This window comes from Pituophis catenifer, unplaced genomic scaffold (assembly GCF_029215685.1).
Source record: "Pituophis catenifer annectens isolate HBS135680 unplaced genomic scaffold, rPitCat1.0.hap2 SCAF_1, whole genome shotgun sequence".
Classification (NCBI taxonomy): domain Eukaryota; kingdom Metazoa; phylum Chordata; class Lepidosauria; order Squamata; family Colubridae; genus Pituophis; species Pituophis catenifer.
In genome coordinates this window covers 23,838,647-23,852,835 of record NW_027256881.1, presented here as the reverse complement: position 1 = coordinate 23,852,835, position 14,189 = coordinate 23,838,647, and the positions used below count along the sequence as shown (strand labels likewise).

Below are 14,189 nucleotides of genomic sequence, written 5' to 3'. Positions count from 1 at the left end.
ATAAATGTTGTCCGATAACTTGAGATTCAAAATGCCTGACTCAGGTGACAATCTGCCTTCCACTAACTGCTTTGCCTCTGGAATCCCATTGTACCTTCCCATCCTTCCATTTCTTTGCTGCTCGCCCAACGGCATCCCCAACCCATCACTTCCATTGCATTCAAGCAGATGGTCCCCTTCCGTGTTCTCAGGTTTCAAAGGAATGTTAATAATTAATTAATTAATTAGCATTTCATTGTGCACCAGCTGGCTGCCTTAGGAAAGCTCTTGAAAATTGCTAAATATCTTCCCGGTTATCCCTTATGTTAAGTTTTAGAAGACATACTTGATGTCATTTTTTTTTTCTACGTAACCTTTGGTTTAATTCCAGATGGCACATTTCCTTGTGAAAGGCCCATTGGGTTAACTAGGTTTTCTTCCAAACATGAAGCTATGAGAAGATCCAAGTCTAAACATCAGAAATTCATTTTGTTTTCACATTTCTTAGTGCCCTTGCTTTTCTCTCCCCTCTTTTCTTTAGTACTCCACTTTTCAGAGTCTAAAATCTTCTGGGGAGACCCTAGCCCTCTTTGTCAGTTGTAAAATGACATGTATATGGACTCCATTGCATAACAAATAATGCATTTGGCATTATTTTGGGTAGCCAAGGAATATAATACACAGAATGGTGACTTAAGGACAAATAGAACAGGTTCATTGGTGTGTGTAATTTATTTCGTTGGCATTTGGGTATCTGTTTCATTTGTTTAGTTTTTGTGACATTTAAGGAGGATTAGACCTACCCAAAGGCTTTGTCAAGTGAATTGTTTAATTACCTTCAGAAATGAGCTCTTTTTGGTGCATGGTCATGTTGCGACAATAACAATTAAAATAACAATCAAAGAAATGGAAAGAAGGAGTTACATGCACCTGCAGCCTGCCAATCCTTGGAATAAACAGGAGTTTCTTTTCATAGAATCCTGCAAGGTAAGGAAAGGAAGAGCCTAGGAAATCAATTAGTCGAATCTATTGCATAATGCCACAATTTACTATTATAGCATCCTCAACAGATTCAGCTTCTGTCTGAACAATGTAGCGAAGGGGAGTATATTTCTTTCCAAGGCAGTTTAGTTTGTTCCACAGTTAAACCATTTTTTACTGTTAAGATTTTTTTTCCGGATGTCCAACCAAAAATCTACATCCTTGTAATTTAAAATCATTATTTCATGTTCACTTTCTTTCACAGCAAAATTGCCATGGATTATGTATGCTATGGCCAAGATAGAAGGCAGCAGACTGAGGATGCTTGATTTAAAATAATAATGTCTACCTTCCTTCCTTCCTTCCTTCCTTCCTTCCTCCCTCCCTCCCTCCCTCCCTCCCTCCCTCCCTCCCCCTCCCTCTCTTTCCAGCCAATTGCCCAGCTTTCCTAATTTGCTGACAACCAAAATTGTCTGTTTTCCAAAAGCATTAGCCCTGTTTTCCATCCCCAGAATTAATGAAGCTAAAAAAATCTACTCCCAGTTTTGTTTTGGGGTTGTTGTTGTTGTTGTTTTTGGCATTTTTGGAGTTGGAAGATTTTAAAGAATAAATCAAGTACCTCTTGCCTTAAAATCTCCTGAATTCATCCTCAAATAAGTTTGAATCCCAGCTTCCTCCCACCTTTGGACTATGGTTGGGGAGGATAATGTGTGATAGCCTTACAGCTTCTGTGGATCCCTACATATTTCAAGAGGTCAAGATGCAGATAATGCACAGCTGGAAAATAATGGCTAAAGGTCCAATAGAAGATAATATAAATAACTCAAGACTGAACTGTGGAGTCCTTGGTGCACTTGGAGCTTGGTTGTTTGTTTGTAGACATTCATTACCCAACTAGGTAACATCATCAATGCCATTGTGAATGGGATTTGCTTCTTGTTTATGTAGTTAACTAACAAGGAGAAAACCACACCCCCACCAACACAGGCAGGGCAAATTACAGGGAGCAATCCTCACACTCACTATCACGGAAGATATTACCTACTTGCGTAACATCTACACACAAAAAAACTAGCTCAGAGAACACCAAGGATTCCACAATGGCTAAAGGGCAGAAACATTCATGCCAATACAATTTGAATAATGGCAGTCCATTTGAAGCTGTGGGTATGGACATGGCATATGTGTAAAATACCTACTAGTTCCAATAAATATATTTCATGCTTGGAGAACAGCCATTGTGTGTCTTGTAAAACTGGTTGGATGAAAACTTCTCAATGAGAATCAAATATGTTTATATTTTCTTGAGACAACTTTTCAGTGGTTTATCCCAAACTACAACAAATTCTAAGCAGGAGTAATCATATTTTTCTCATTTCCTTTCCCTTACTATTTCCTTGATTTGCCTTTCTCCTCAGTTTGTCTCTCAATTGCTTCTTGGAGAAGGGATCTCCCCTTTTGGGCTTATGTTCTGAGATGACATAATAATGTTCATAATGTGTCTACTTTGCTTGCAGAGCTGGTAGAGGAGTCTTTTCAGCCATGAAGTTGGGCAAAACACGTCCCTCAAAAGATGATCATCACCGAAAGCAAGGTGTGCATGTGCTCACTACCTAAACTTCAATCAAACCAGTGAACTACTACAATCTTGTTATACCCTGAGATTGCAAATTTGCAAGATGCAAGAGATGAGTACTCCTTTGAATTCAAATAACTCTGTGCTCATTTCATTTTAGGAAAGCCAATTTCCTATATTTACTTGTTTACAGCTTGAGTGAGTGAGTGAGTGATTTACAATATGTATACAGCCTGTTCCAACCAAAAGGGACTTTGGACAGGGGACAATGAAATCCTATATAAACAAGAAAAAATGCAACATTTCATTATCAAACTCTCCAGTAAACAATCAAAAACTTTATAGGTGCTCAATATTTTAAACTGTCCCAAGAGTCAAAACACTGCTTTGGTTAGTTCAAAGAATGCCAATAGGACAGGGACCATCTGTTCTTCCAGCAAAGAGTGTTCCATAGTATTGGATTTCTACTGAGAAGGTCAGTTGCCTGGCTGAGACGCATGTACCTTTCGTCTCTTCCATGTATGTATCAAAACTGTCATTCATGATTGCATATCTTGCTGCCTCTACACTTCTCTGAGAATGCGGTGTAAATAGCTTTTAAACAAAACAATCTAGATCAATTCAGCCTAACTTGGAATACTCTAAAAGTATGAATTTTCACCTGTTGCCTTGCTAGCTGGTGAATTCTGAGAGCCGAGATTCACCTATCTGGAAGATCCAGTTTGGAGAATGCTCATCCAGGCACTTTTAATAGTGCCAGTTCTAAATTATATCATGACTGATGGATCATAGCTCACCATACTTTTTCAGGTTTCTCTCACCCTTCTTGAAAGATGCCCATTGTTAAAATTTTGTGATAGTCCAACAAATGTTTTAACTATGACTTGTCTTTCGTGGACAGATCAACCAGCTATCTTGGAAGCAGAAGATCTGGACCGTAAAGCAATACGGCTTGGAGGTGGCCTGGATCCAGATACCATCTCCCTGGCATCAGTCACAGCTGTGACCACCAATGTGTCTAATAAGAGGTGAGTACAAGACAACTCAGAAAGTGGAGATCATATCTACATATGCCAGGATGTAAAAAAGGTGTGAGAAAAAAATGAGAAATGTGGCACTTAATATTAGAGGCAAAATATTAACCTATTAAAACATTTTATTTATTTCTATTCTGCCTTTATTAACAAATAACTACATTTTATAACCTTTTGCTTAAAGTTCAAAGTGACTCATCAAATTTATTACTCCTTCTGGATGGTGTTAGGATTTTGGCCTGGTTTATTCATAATGCTAAACTATAAGCCACCATTTGCATGTCACGATAGATAGATTTATATGTTGTGCTAACCCACAATGAAGCCAACCACACATTATATAAAATATGTACAAGGGGCTAAATATTATATTGTTATTTATTATGTCATTGTTATTATTATCTTTCACTGTTATCATGGTCTTTTTAAGATCCAAGCCAGATATTAAAATGGAGCCCAGTGCAGGAAGACCAATGGACTACCAGGTGAGATGGTTCCAGTCTCTCATTTGTGCTATGGGAGTAATATGGGAGTCCAAAGTCTCCACCAACACAATCCTTCTCCAATTAACCATCATCATGAATTCACCCTTATTCAGAGGTGAAATCCAGCAGGTTCTGACAGGTTCTGGAGAATTGATAGTGGAAATTTTGAGCAGTTCGGAGAACTGGCAAATACCACCTCTGGCTGGCCCTAGAGTGGGGTGGGATTGGAGATTTTGCAGTATCCTTCCCCTGGAGTGGGGTGGGAGTGGCGATTTTGCAGTATCCTTTCCCTGTCACACCCACCAAGCCACGCCCACCAAGCCACACCACGCCCACCAAGCCATGCCCACAGAACCAGTAGTAAAAAAATTAGGATTTCACCACTGCCCTTATTGCCACCTTTCACAAATTGGTACTTTTCATGGCATCTTACATGTCCCAAAGCAGGAATTGTTGAAGGCACATCAGATGGGGGAAAGTAATATTAGTGCATTTAGTACAACTCAGAAGCAAGTTGTGCTATTGCAGCATGCTTAAGCCATGCTTAGTAGAACCGTGCTTGATTGAATCAATGCAATTGCTTTGGTTCACACAATATTCTGAAGCATAAACTCGCCAACCACAATTTAACATAGTATGAGGGTATAATAAATAGTATTTAGTATTTAGGTTAACATAGTATATAGCAATAGCAATAGCACTTAGACTTATATACCGCTTCACAGTGCTTTACAGCCCTCTCTAAGTGGTTTACAGAGTCAGCCTATTGCCCCCAACAATCTGGGTCCTCATTTTACCGACCTCGGAAGGATGGAAGGCTGAGTCAACTTTGAGCTGGTGAGATTCGAACTGCCAAACTGCAGGCAGCCGGTGATCAGCAGAAGTAGCCTGCAGTACTCTAACCACCGCAACTCTTATTATATTATGTGAAGCAGCGATATTCTCCATTCTGCTGCTAATTGACATTTAATAACAGAATAGAGCTGAAAGGGACCTTGGAGGTCTTCTAGTCCAGTGGTCACCAACTGGTGGTCCTTGGATCACTGGTGGTCCACAAGAAAAATTATTTGCATTTCTTATACTGCATTAAATCGGGGGTCCTCAAACTATGGCCCCTGGGCCCGATACATGCAATGAAGGTTTGTGTTGCTGCAAAGAGTCTCCCCCTTTGGGGTCTTTTTGTGTGGGTTGGAGGGGGGCAGAAATTCCAACTTGGGGTCTGCTTCAGCCTCCTGGTGCAGCGCTTTGGGTGAAGGCTGGAGGGAAGCACTGCTGGTGGCAAAGAGCCGGAGGGCCTTGTTCCAGTGGGACTGCCTCATGGCCTGGAACTGGCTGACCATCTCAGCCCACTGAGCCTCCAGGTGCCGGTACCTGGCCTTGCACTCCCGCAGGTCTTCCCTCTTCTTGGAAAGCCTATGTTCGTAGTCCTCAGTGAGGTGCTTCTGCTGAGCCTCCTTCTTGGCCAGATCCAATTTGAACTGAGCCAGCTGTTTTGCCAACTCTTTCTCGTGGTGGCTGCTTAGCTCCAATAACTGCTTCCTGTTGGGGCCCTAAGGAGCCCGGGCAGGCAGGTGAAGAGGGAAGGGGCAAGTAGAGGCCAGCAAGGCACCCCTTGACGCAAGTGACATCAAGTTGGCCATGCCCACCCAGTCACATGACCACCTACCACGCCCACCCAGCCAGTCATTAGGCAGATCATATTAATGGTCCGCGGGATTTAAAATTACGAATTTAGTGGTCCCTGAGGTCCGCAAAGTTGGTAACCCCTGTTCTAGTCCAACCCCTGCTCAAGCAGGAGACCCTATATCATTTCAGACAGGTGTGTGTCCAGTCTTTTCTTAAAAACCTCCAGTGATGAAGCACCTGCAACTTCTAAAGGTTTCAAGATGCTGCAGATTGACAAGCCTTTCTGTTTTTTTGCAAAGCACCCACAGGTAGCATGTAGCTTCTTTTAGGAAGAAAATGAGTAGAGAGAAATTAGAAGGAAGATGATGGATCCTTGGGAATGAATCTAGCAATGTGTTTCTTTTTTTTCTCTCACCAGGTCAGCATCACAGTAATTGAAGCACGGCAGCTAGTGGGGCTCAACATGGATCCTGTAGTGTGTGTGGAGGTGGGAGATGAGAAGAAGTACACCTCCATGAAGGAATCAACTAATTGCCCCTACTATAATGAGGTTAGCTTGCTACCTCTAACAACTGACCTGTCATTTCCTTCTTGATGGATATTTAAGTTAGAGGAAAAACCCAACAAATACGGGAAAAGAGGTTCCTCTTGGCTATCAGTGAGGCTTGGAAACTGATTTTTGCAGGAGTGCTGAAGGGTTGCCTATCTTTATAGGCAGGGAAAACTAACACCAAGATCACAGAAAACTGGAAAGAAGTGAATTGAAGCATCTTAGTCAGTACTTGGAAAAAAATCCCAATATAAGTGTGTTTGTTTGTTTGTTTGTTTGTTTGTTTGTTTGTTTGTTTGTTTGTTTCTATACCACCTTTCTCCCGTAGGACTCAAGGCGGTGTACAGTCAAGAAAAATATAGATACACAAACATCATAAAATTGCTAATTAAAATTATTATTATAATATAGTTTGGCCCAATTAAATAGAACCTAAAATTAGATAACATTTTAAAAACATTCACATGTTCATATGTTTAGCCCCGCTTGTTGGAACATCAGGGTTTTGAGGGCACGGCAGAAAGCACAGAGATCAGGGATATTTCGTATCTCAGGGGGCAGTTCATTCCAAAGGGTTGGAGCCCTCACAGAGAAGGCCCTCCCCCGGGAGTCGCCAGTTGGCATAATTTGACTGACGATACCCTGAGTAGTCCCTCCCTGTGAGAACGAACTGGTCGGTGGGAGGCTATTGGTGGCAAAAGACGGTCTCGTAGGTACCCAGGTCCTAAGCCATGGAGCTCTTTAAAGGTGATAACTAACACCTTGAATCGCACCTGGAAGACCACCGGACTTTATGACTTTAGGTCAACAAATTGATTGGTGAGAAGGGAGAGTAGGGCCACTGGATATGATAATAGCTAAATGTGTAGATCATGTGATCAAGGCTATAGCTTCTGCTTATTACAAGTGGCAGATTAGGCCAGTGCTGGATTTTTGTCTTCATCCACCCTCAGGGATGCTATCTTTTTATCTACATTAGCCATTTTCATTTCAAAATGTGAGAACTATATGGCACTGGGGTTTCCAATATAATCTGTGGGCTCAGTATGCCCAAAGGCACATCCCTCTAAGCATTCTTGGGGATTGGACTGCAACAATCTGGAAATATGCTCATCTGCCTAGAGGAAATGTTGTGATAGCAAATTTGGGAGAAACTCGTTAGTTTTCCCTCTGGTAAGTGATTATATTCCCTTAAACCAATCATTTATGCCCATGGCATGCTTACAAAATTTTGAATGGACCCATCGGCTGAGAAATGTTTGGATTTCTAGTATAATAATAGTTTTAGGGGTTACAGTTCACAAAATAAAGTATTATAATTCCATTAGCCAAACGGTAAAATTGTTTTCATTTAATTTTGATTCTCGGGTTATGATTACTTTAACATGCTTTTTCATTACTTAGAAGTACCACAAACATTTATTTAGCCTTACCATTTTTCCCCAGTTTCAAAGGTGGTTTTTCAAAAAGCAACTGGATTGTTTTTTGAGGAAGAAGAAGTAAACATTTCACTTCTCATCCAAAAGGCTTCATCAGTTCTGATAGCAGGGGGATAGAAGGATAGGTACTGACTGTTGAGACTGGATGGTGGGTAGATGGAAGGATAGGTTCTGTTGGGGGAAAAAAACAGTCAAGCTGCCCTTTGAAAAACTACCTTTGAGACAACTATGACCTGGAGGACTGAGAATCATCAGAGACATTTTGTGAGGAAAAATCCTGGGGCTGCCTTGACATAGGGAATGTTTATGTCTTTCACAAATTAGCATCCCATCCCTAGATTTGTTCTACTACTGCTTCTAGTCTGCCTAAAAGCCAGACTAAATATCCAGTGTCCATATTTTTTTAAACAATAAAACTGTAATGAAATCTATCTGGAGAGAACAAAATGGCTTACTATTTTCATTTGATTCTTTATTACTGATCTTTTTACTATAAAGGACCTTGGTGACCCTTTTAATTAATTGTCTCTTTCTCTCTCTTCTTTTTTTCTATTTCAGTATTTTGTCTTTGACTTTCACATTCCCCCGGATGTCATGTTTGATAAAATCGTCAAATTATCGGTGAGCACTGTTTACCTCTCAGTTGGAATAATCTCTGAAGCATGACTGAAGAAGAAAGTATTCTCACTTGGAAAGATGACATCCAGAGATGCAGCTAGAGTAGATATGGATAAATAACGGGGAAGGTACCTCTCATTTGAGCTGAGCTTGTAGCCTGATGACTTCATATTGAGCCCTGGCAGCGCAGTGGTGAGAATGCAGTATTGCAGGCTAACTCTGCCGACTGCCAGGAATTTGATCCTCACCAGTTCAAGGTTGACTCAGCCTTCTATCTTTCAGAAGTCAGTAAAATGAGGACCCAGACTGTTGGGGGCAATATGTTGACTCTATAAACCACTCAGAAAATGCTGTAAAGCACTGTGTGGCAGTATATAAGTCTAAATGCTATTGCTATTCGTTTCACTTTGTGGGTACCAATAGTTTACCATTGCCTCTTATTTTTATTGCCTTTCAATTTACATTAATGTTTACCTATCAGAAGAAGCAGGGCTTCAGTTCTATGATTGTGGCCGCCATCTTGACTTTTTTGACACAGACAGCCTGTAGACACTCCTGGTAGAATGGCTGAAGGTGTTATTTATTTAGAATCACATTTTTTACAGCACAGCTGTCTTGAAAATTTAGTAGAACTAGTAACCTGAAATTATTGCATTCAAATGACAAATCTTTTCAGTAAGATATGTGTAGCAGCAGAATCTTTGCTACTCTCCTGAGAGTAGCAAAAAGAGAATAAAGGATAAACAACTAGAGGGAAATGTGGCCCTTAGAGTAATATGAACATTTGCTTAATTTGAATAATTTAACAGAATTAGAGAAATTATCTTTTTTGGTAGCCTGCAATACATGCAGCTTTGGACTCATTACCACTTCACCTGCTGAAATACATCCTTTACTGACATTAATAGGATTGTATTTTAGTGTTTCGCAAATGCATATACTTTATTTTATGCAATTTAGTTACTTAGTTATGTTTTGAACACTTGGCAGTGGGCAGCGTAAATATTCAAACAAGGAAATAGAGTGGAGTGGAGTGGAGTGGAGTGGAATGGAATGGAATGGAATGGAATGGAATGGAATGGAATGGAATGGAATGGGTGGAGTGGAATGGAATGGAATGGACAGGTGGAGTGGAGGAAAGTGGAGAGGAATGGAACGGAACGGAACGGAACGGAACGGAACAGAACAGAACAGAACAGAACAGAACAGAACAGAATAGAATAGAATCAACATTCAATCTATTAAAGTAGGAAAAAACTAGGGGGGGAGAATATAATTCCAACCACAGTTACCTTATTTAGCCACATGACTTTATTGTTATATAAAATAGTGACTAAAACTTTATGTCAGGGTTCCAAGTAACAGACCCAACAAAATCCAAACTCTGAGACCTGGAGTTTCCTCAAAGTAAAATTTTATTAGGAATGCCATCTTCACACAGCTGGTGAAAACCTGACTCTGAAGGACCCGAGGTTTTCCCCACCCAAATCAAAACCCAAAGTTCATGCCCCCCCCAGGTCACACCTCCATCACATGGCCCAATCAGGTCACAGTCCTCCTCCAGCTGTCTTTGGTCCACGCCTTCCAAACACCTGGTGGGGACGTCCTTGGCTCCCATGGGAAAGAATGTTATTTTGGTTACACTTTTCCCCATTCCAGCTACCTCTATCTCCCCACTTCACGTTCCCACAGCTGCAACCTCCCTTGCTGTGGCAGCCCTGAAGATTTCCAAAATGATTTCAGGGCTGACACTTTACTCTCTCTCTCTCTCTCTCTTTAGAGTATGTTAAATATTTAAAAATTCCATTTAAGAGATGCTCAGACACTCAGGAAAATAAGAAAGGTCTTTGCTTTACACTGATGGGGGCCTTGAGGAGGAGGCAGAGAAATCTCCCTGGGGAGCTCATTCCACAGGCATTCTGAAGGTGGTTTCTAACTCCAAGGCAGGTTTCCTGGCAATCCTGTGGTCCTCTTTGTGCCTGAAATTACCTCTGTTTTGTTAACCTGTAGGTGATTCATTCCAAGAACATCCTGCGCAGCGGAACCTTGGTGGGTTCTTTCAAAATGGATGTGGGAACCGTCTACACCCAGCCAGGTGTGTAATACAAAATTAATAATATTTTGTGGAAGAAAGTTGTGTAAGAGAAAGCCTCTTGCTTTTTCTGGTCTTCTGGAAATTTTGCTTGGGAGGCACTTCCTGTCAAGAACTCATTTCCGTGCAGTTTCCCAGGTCTGTACTCCCAGGAGCTATTAAATATCCCAGTTTCTGCTGACAGTATGACTAGATCCATCCGTTTGTAATGTAGCCTTTCATCAATGTCCCAGCTGGCTGTGAGACCACAGCAAAAGTGTAATTCTTGTGGCCTCCCTTCTCCTCCAGCATGGCCATGGGACTCTCGGAAGCATTGCTTTCCACTTTTTAAATGTTTATTCTAGTTCATTCAGCCAAACACAGTAGATTACATTTAACTAGTCAATAGTTTTGGAGGAAACCACATTTATATGTTGGAATATAAAACTAGATTTTTTTAAAAAATTGTTATTCTGCAAATGCTGCTGTCCTCTATAGTTCTATTCAGACATGCATTTTTGCAGCAAATGTTGTTTTAATGGGGTGTTAGTCTTATCAACAGGGCTCTAGTTTACTCATCATTCGTTCTTCTCCTTTCCTTGCAGAGCATCAGTTCTATCACAAGTGGGCCATCTTGTCTGACCCAGAGGACATCACAGCTGGGCTGAAAGGCTACGTCAAGGTTGATATCGCAGTGGTGGGCAAAGGAGATAATATAAAGACACCACACAAAGCTAATGAGACAGATGAGGATGATATTGAAGGGTGAGAAGTAGGAAATGCTGGGCAGGGTTGGTTTCACCCATGTTGTTAAACAATCATGGTTTCTTTCAGGGCAACTTTGGATAGATTCTGCGTCTGCTTGCTGTATGAGAACTTAAGAGAAGGAAAAATGCTCACCTTGTCTCTCCTCAAAATCATCCCCCACTGATCTATTGCCTTCATCTTTTCTAGGGTGCTCTTGACTAAGAAAGCCGTCCTTCTTATGTAATGTTTGTATCTTTATTTTATGTGATTTTTGCATTCTCGGTCTCAAATATCATATCTTGGCTATGAAGTTTTGTATTAGTTTACTTATGTTTTTTTAAACTTATTTTTCTGTCTGTTTATATGATTTATATCAGGCTGGTGAAATAGTGGGACAGATTTTTGCAAATAACCTTAAATTAAAAAAAAAAGACCTAGGAAAATCTGTACTATGAAAATAGCACTTTTAAGGCCTTGAGAACCTGCCCTTTTGAGACCAAAACAGCAAAGTAAACCTCTCAAGATTGCAAACAAAGCAGCAATCTAACTAGGTTGAAACAACTTAAGAAATATTCCTTCATGTCTTCTATGTAAAAAATTTTCCCCTCCAGCATAGGGGGAAAATCCTTTTCATAGCTGAGAGTGACTACCATCATCATTATTAAAATTTTAGCCATGACAAAATAGTAAGGAAATAACATGACATTATTAATAGACGTGAGGTGGGGCTTACTGTTTATTTCTCTTTTTTGTTTCAGGGGGAATTTTGAAATTTTAGAGATACAAGTAGTACCCGACTTACAACAGTTCATTTAGTGACCATTCAAAGGGCACTGAAAAAAATTGACTTATGACCATTTTTCACACTTACGACCATTTGTAGCATCCCCATGGTCATGTGATCAGAGACACAAAGAAAGGGCATAAAACGGCAAGCAAGGTCATAAAATGGGGCAAAATTCACTTAGTCCCTGTCTCACTTAGCAACAGAAATTTGGGGCTCAATTGTGGTTGTTAGTCGAGGACAATCTATACAGTAAGAACTATTAAATGATTAATTTTATTTAAAAATCTTCAGCAAAACTGCTAAAAAACTTGGCTAACTGCTCCTGCAGTGTAATCAAAGAGAATTGTGCTAATGTTGTTTCAACAATTTGCAACTCACTTTTGGCAGTATCATAGCTATCAAGAAGGAACTAAGGCAAGATGGGTTACCATGGGTTACCTCTCCTGTTCTTACACACTTTTGCTCTGTGGTATACAGATTGCCCGTCTTGGCTTACACCCACTTTTCATGACACTCTCAACTAGATTATAGTTTTTGTCTGGAGAAAGCCACTAGACCTCCTGAAGTACTGCTTTGAATATGATTAGTAGTCTTCATTCATCCCTGGTTTACTGTGTCTTGCAGGAACCTACTGCTTCCAGATGGAGTTCCTTCAGAAAGGCAATGGGCTCGCTTCTATATTAAGATTTATCGGGCAGAGGGGCTTCCACGCATGAACACTAGCATCATGGCCAATGTGAAAAAAGCCCTCATTGGGGAAAACAAAGACCTGGTGGATCCTTACGTCCAGGTGTTTTTTGCTGGACAGAAGGTATGTGATATCCAGTGAGATCTTGATGAATCAAGTCTCACAGCCATTCATGTTTATTTTATATAAATTTGATAAATAAATAAAAATAGATACATTTGATAAATAAATAAATATGTTTATGTTATCCTAGCATAGGAACTGGCATTTTTAGCAGGGACCACAATGTAACTAATCATAGTCAGGGGTTTCATTCAGTCCGAGTACCCTAGAGCAGACTTTCCCAACCTGATGCGCTCCAGATATATTTAACAGAGATCATGCAGGCTGAGGTATTATGTGAATTGGCCTGAAACAAACTAATGGCACCATTGTGGAAAGCAGATTTAAATTTAGTCTCAAAATAAGTTGTCAGCATTTGAGTATGTGAAATAATTCCCTTCTACGCTATTACAAGAATACAAGGGAATCTACACATGCACATCTCTTCATTTGCCAAAGGAATAGTAATGATAATCATATAGAGCCTTCTTGTTTAGAGATGCCATAATCTCTTCATACCAATCTTGAAAGAGCAGCAGTAGGAGAACATTAAGAATGTGGATGTCTGAATCCATCAAGTTCTGAAATCCTTTCAATCTTATGTCCATGGCCCAGGGGAAAACGTCTGTTCAGAAGAGCAGCTATGAACCTGTTTGGAATGAACAGATAGTTTTTGCAGAGATGTTTCCCCCTCTCTGCAAAAGGATCAAGGTCCAGATCCGAGATTCTGACAAGGTCAACGATGTGGCTATTGGAACCCATTTCATTGATCTGAGGAAGATCTCCAATGAAGGAGACAAAGGTAAGGAGGATGCAGAAATTCAGACACCTCTATTTTTTGCCTGCTTAATGGTTTTGTTCTTCATTTTCTGGTGAGTTGTCCCCAAATCTAGTTACATTTTTCTATTTACAACAAAAGTTCATAAATATCTTATAATAGAATGCATTTTAAAAAGATTTAGTGGGTTTGGTCACCACGGCTTCCTCACTCTGTACCCCTCAATGCTAATATCCTGGCAACATATCTCTTCTGACAACATTTCCTTCTCCAGCTGCACTGCCTTCAACAAGATCACATGAAGTGTTAATACCACTTTATAATACCTTGGCAAGACTGCACTTGGAATATTGCATCCAGTTCTGGTTGCCACAATATAAAAAGATGTTGAGATTCTACAAAGAGTGCAGAGAAGAGGCAAGAAAATGATTAGAAGACTGGAGGCTAAAACAAATGAAGAACAGTTGCAGGAACTGAGTATGTCTGGTTTAATGAAAAGAAGGACTGGGGTGACATGATAGCAGTGTTCCAATATCTCAGGGGCTGCCACAAAGAAGAGGGAGTCAAGCTATTCTCCAAAGCACCTGAGTGCAGGACAAGAAGCAATAGATGGAAACTAATCAAGGAGGGAAGCAACCTAGAACTAAGGACAAATTTCCTGATAGAACAATTAATAATGGAACAGCTTGCCTCCAGAAATTGTGGGTGCTCACAAACACTGGAGGTTT

General features: G+C 40.4%; 1 protein-coding gene across 1 annotated transcript in view; it reads left to right on the top strand.

Annotated features, from left to right (window-relative positions):
- The window catches only part of OTOF (otoferlin), a 177,442-nt gene that overhangs the window by 107,509 nt on the left and 55,744 nt on the right, over positions 1-14,189 (top strand). Inside the window, exons 7-15 of the mRNA XM_070947052.1 lie at positions 2,478-2,554; positions 3,438-3,564; positions 4,001-4,055; positions 6,100-6,231; positions 8,229-8,291; positions 10,299-10,383; positions 10,965-11,124; positions 12,518-12,704; positions 13,299-13,485. Of these exons, the coding sequence (XP_070803153.1) occupies positions 2,478-2,554; positions 3,438-3,564; positions 4,001-4,055; positions 6,100-6,231; positions 8,229-8,291; positions 10,299-10,383; positions 10,965-11,124; positions 12,518-12,704; positions 13,299-13,485 (1,073 nt within the window). The remainder of the gene's footprint in view (positions 1-2,477; positions 2,555-3,437; positions 3,565-4,000; positions 4,056-6,099; positions 6,232-8,228; positions 8,292-10,298; positions 10,384-10,964; positions 11,125-12,517; positions 12,705-13,298; positions 13,486-14,189) is intronic.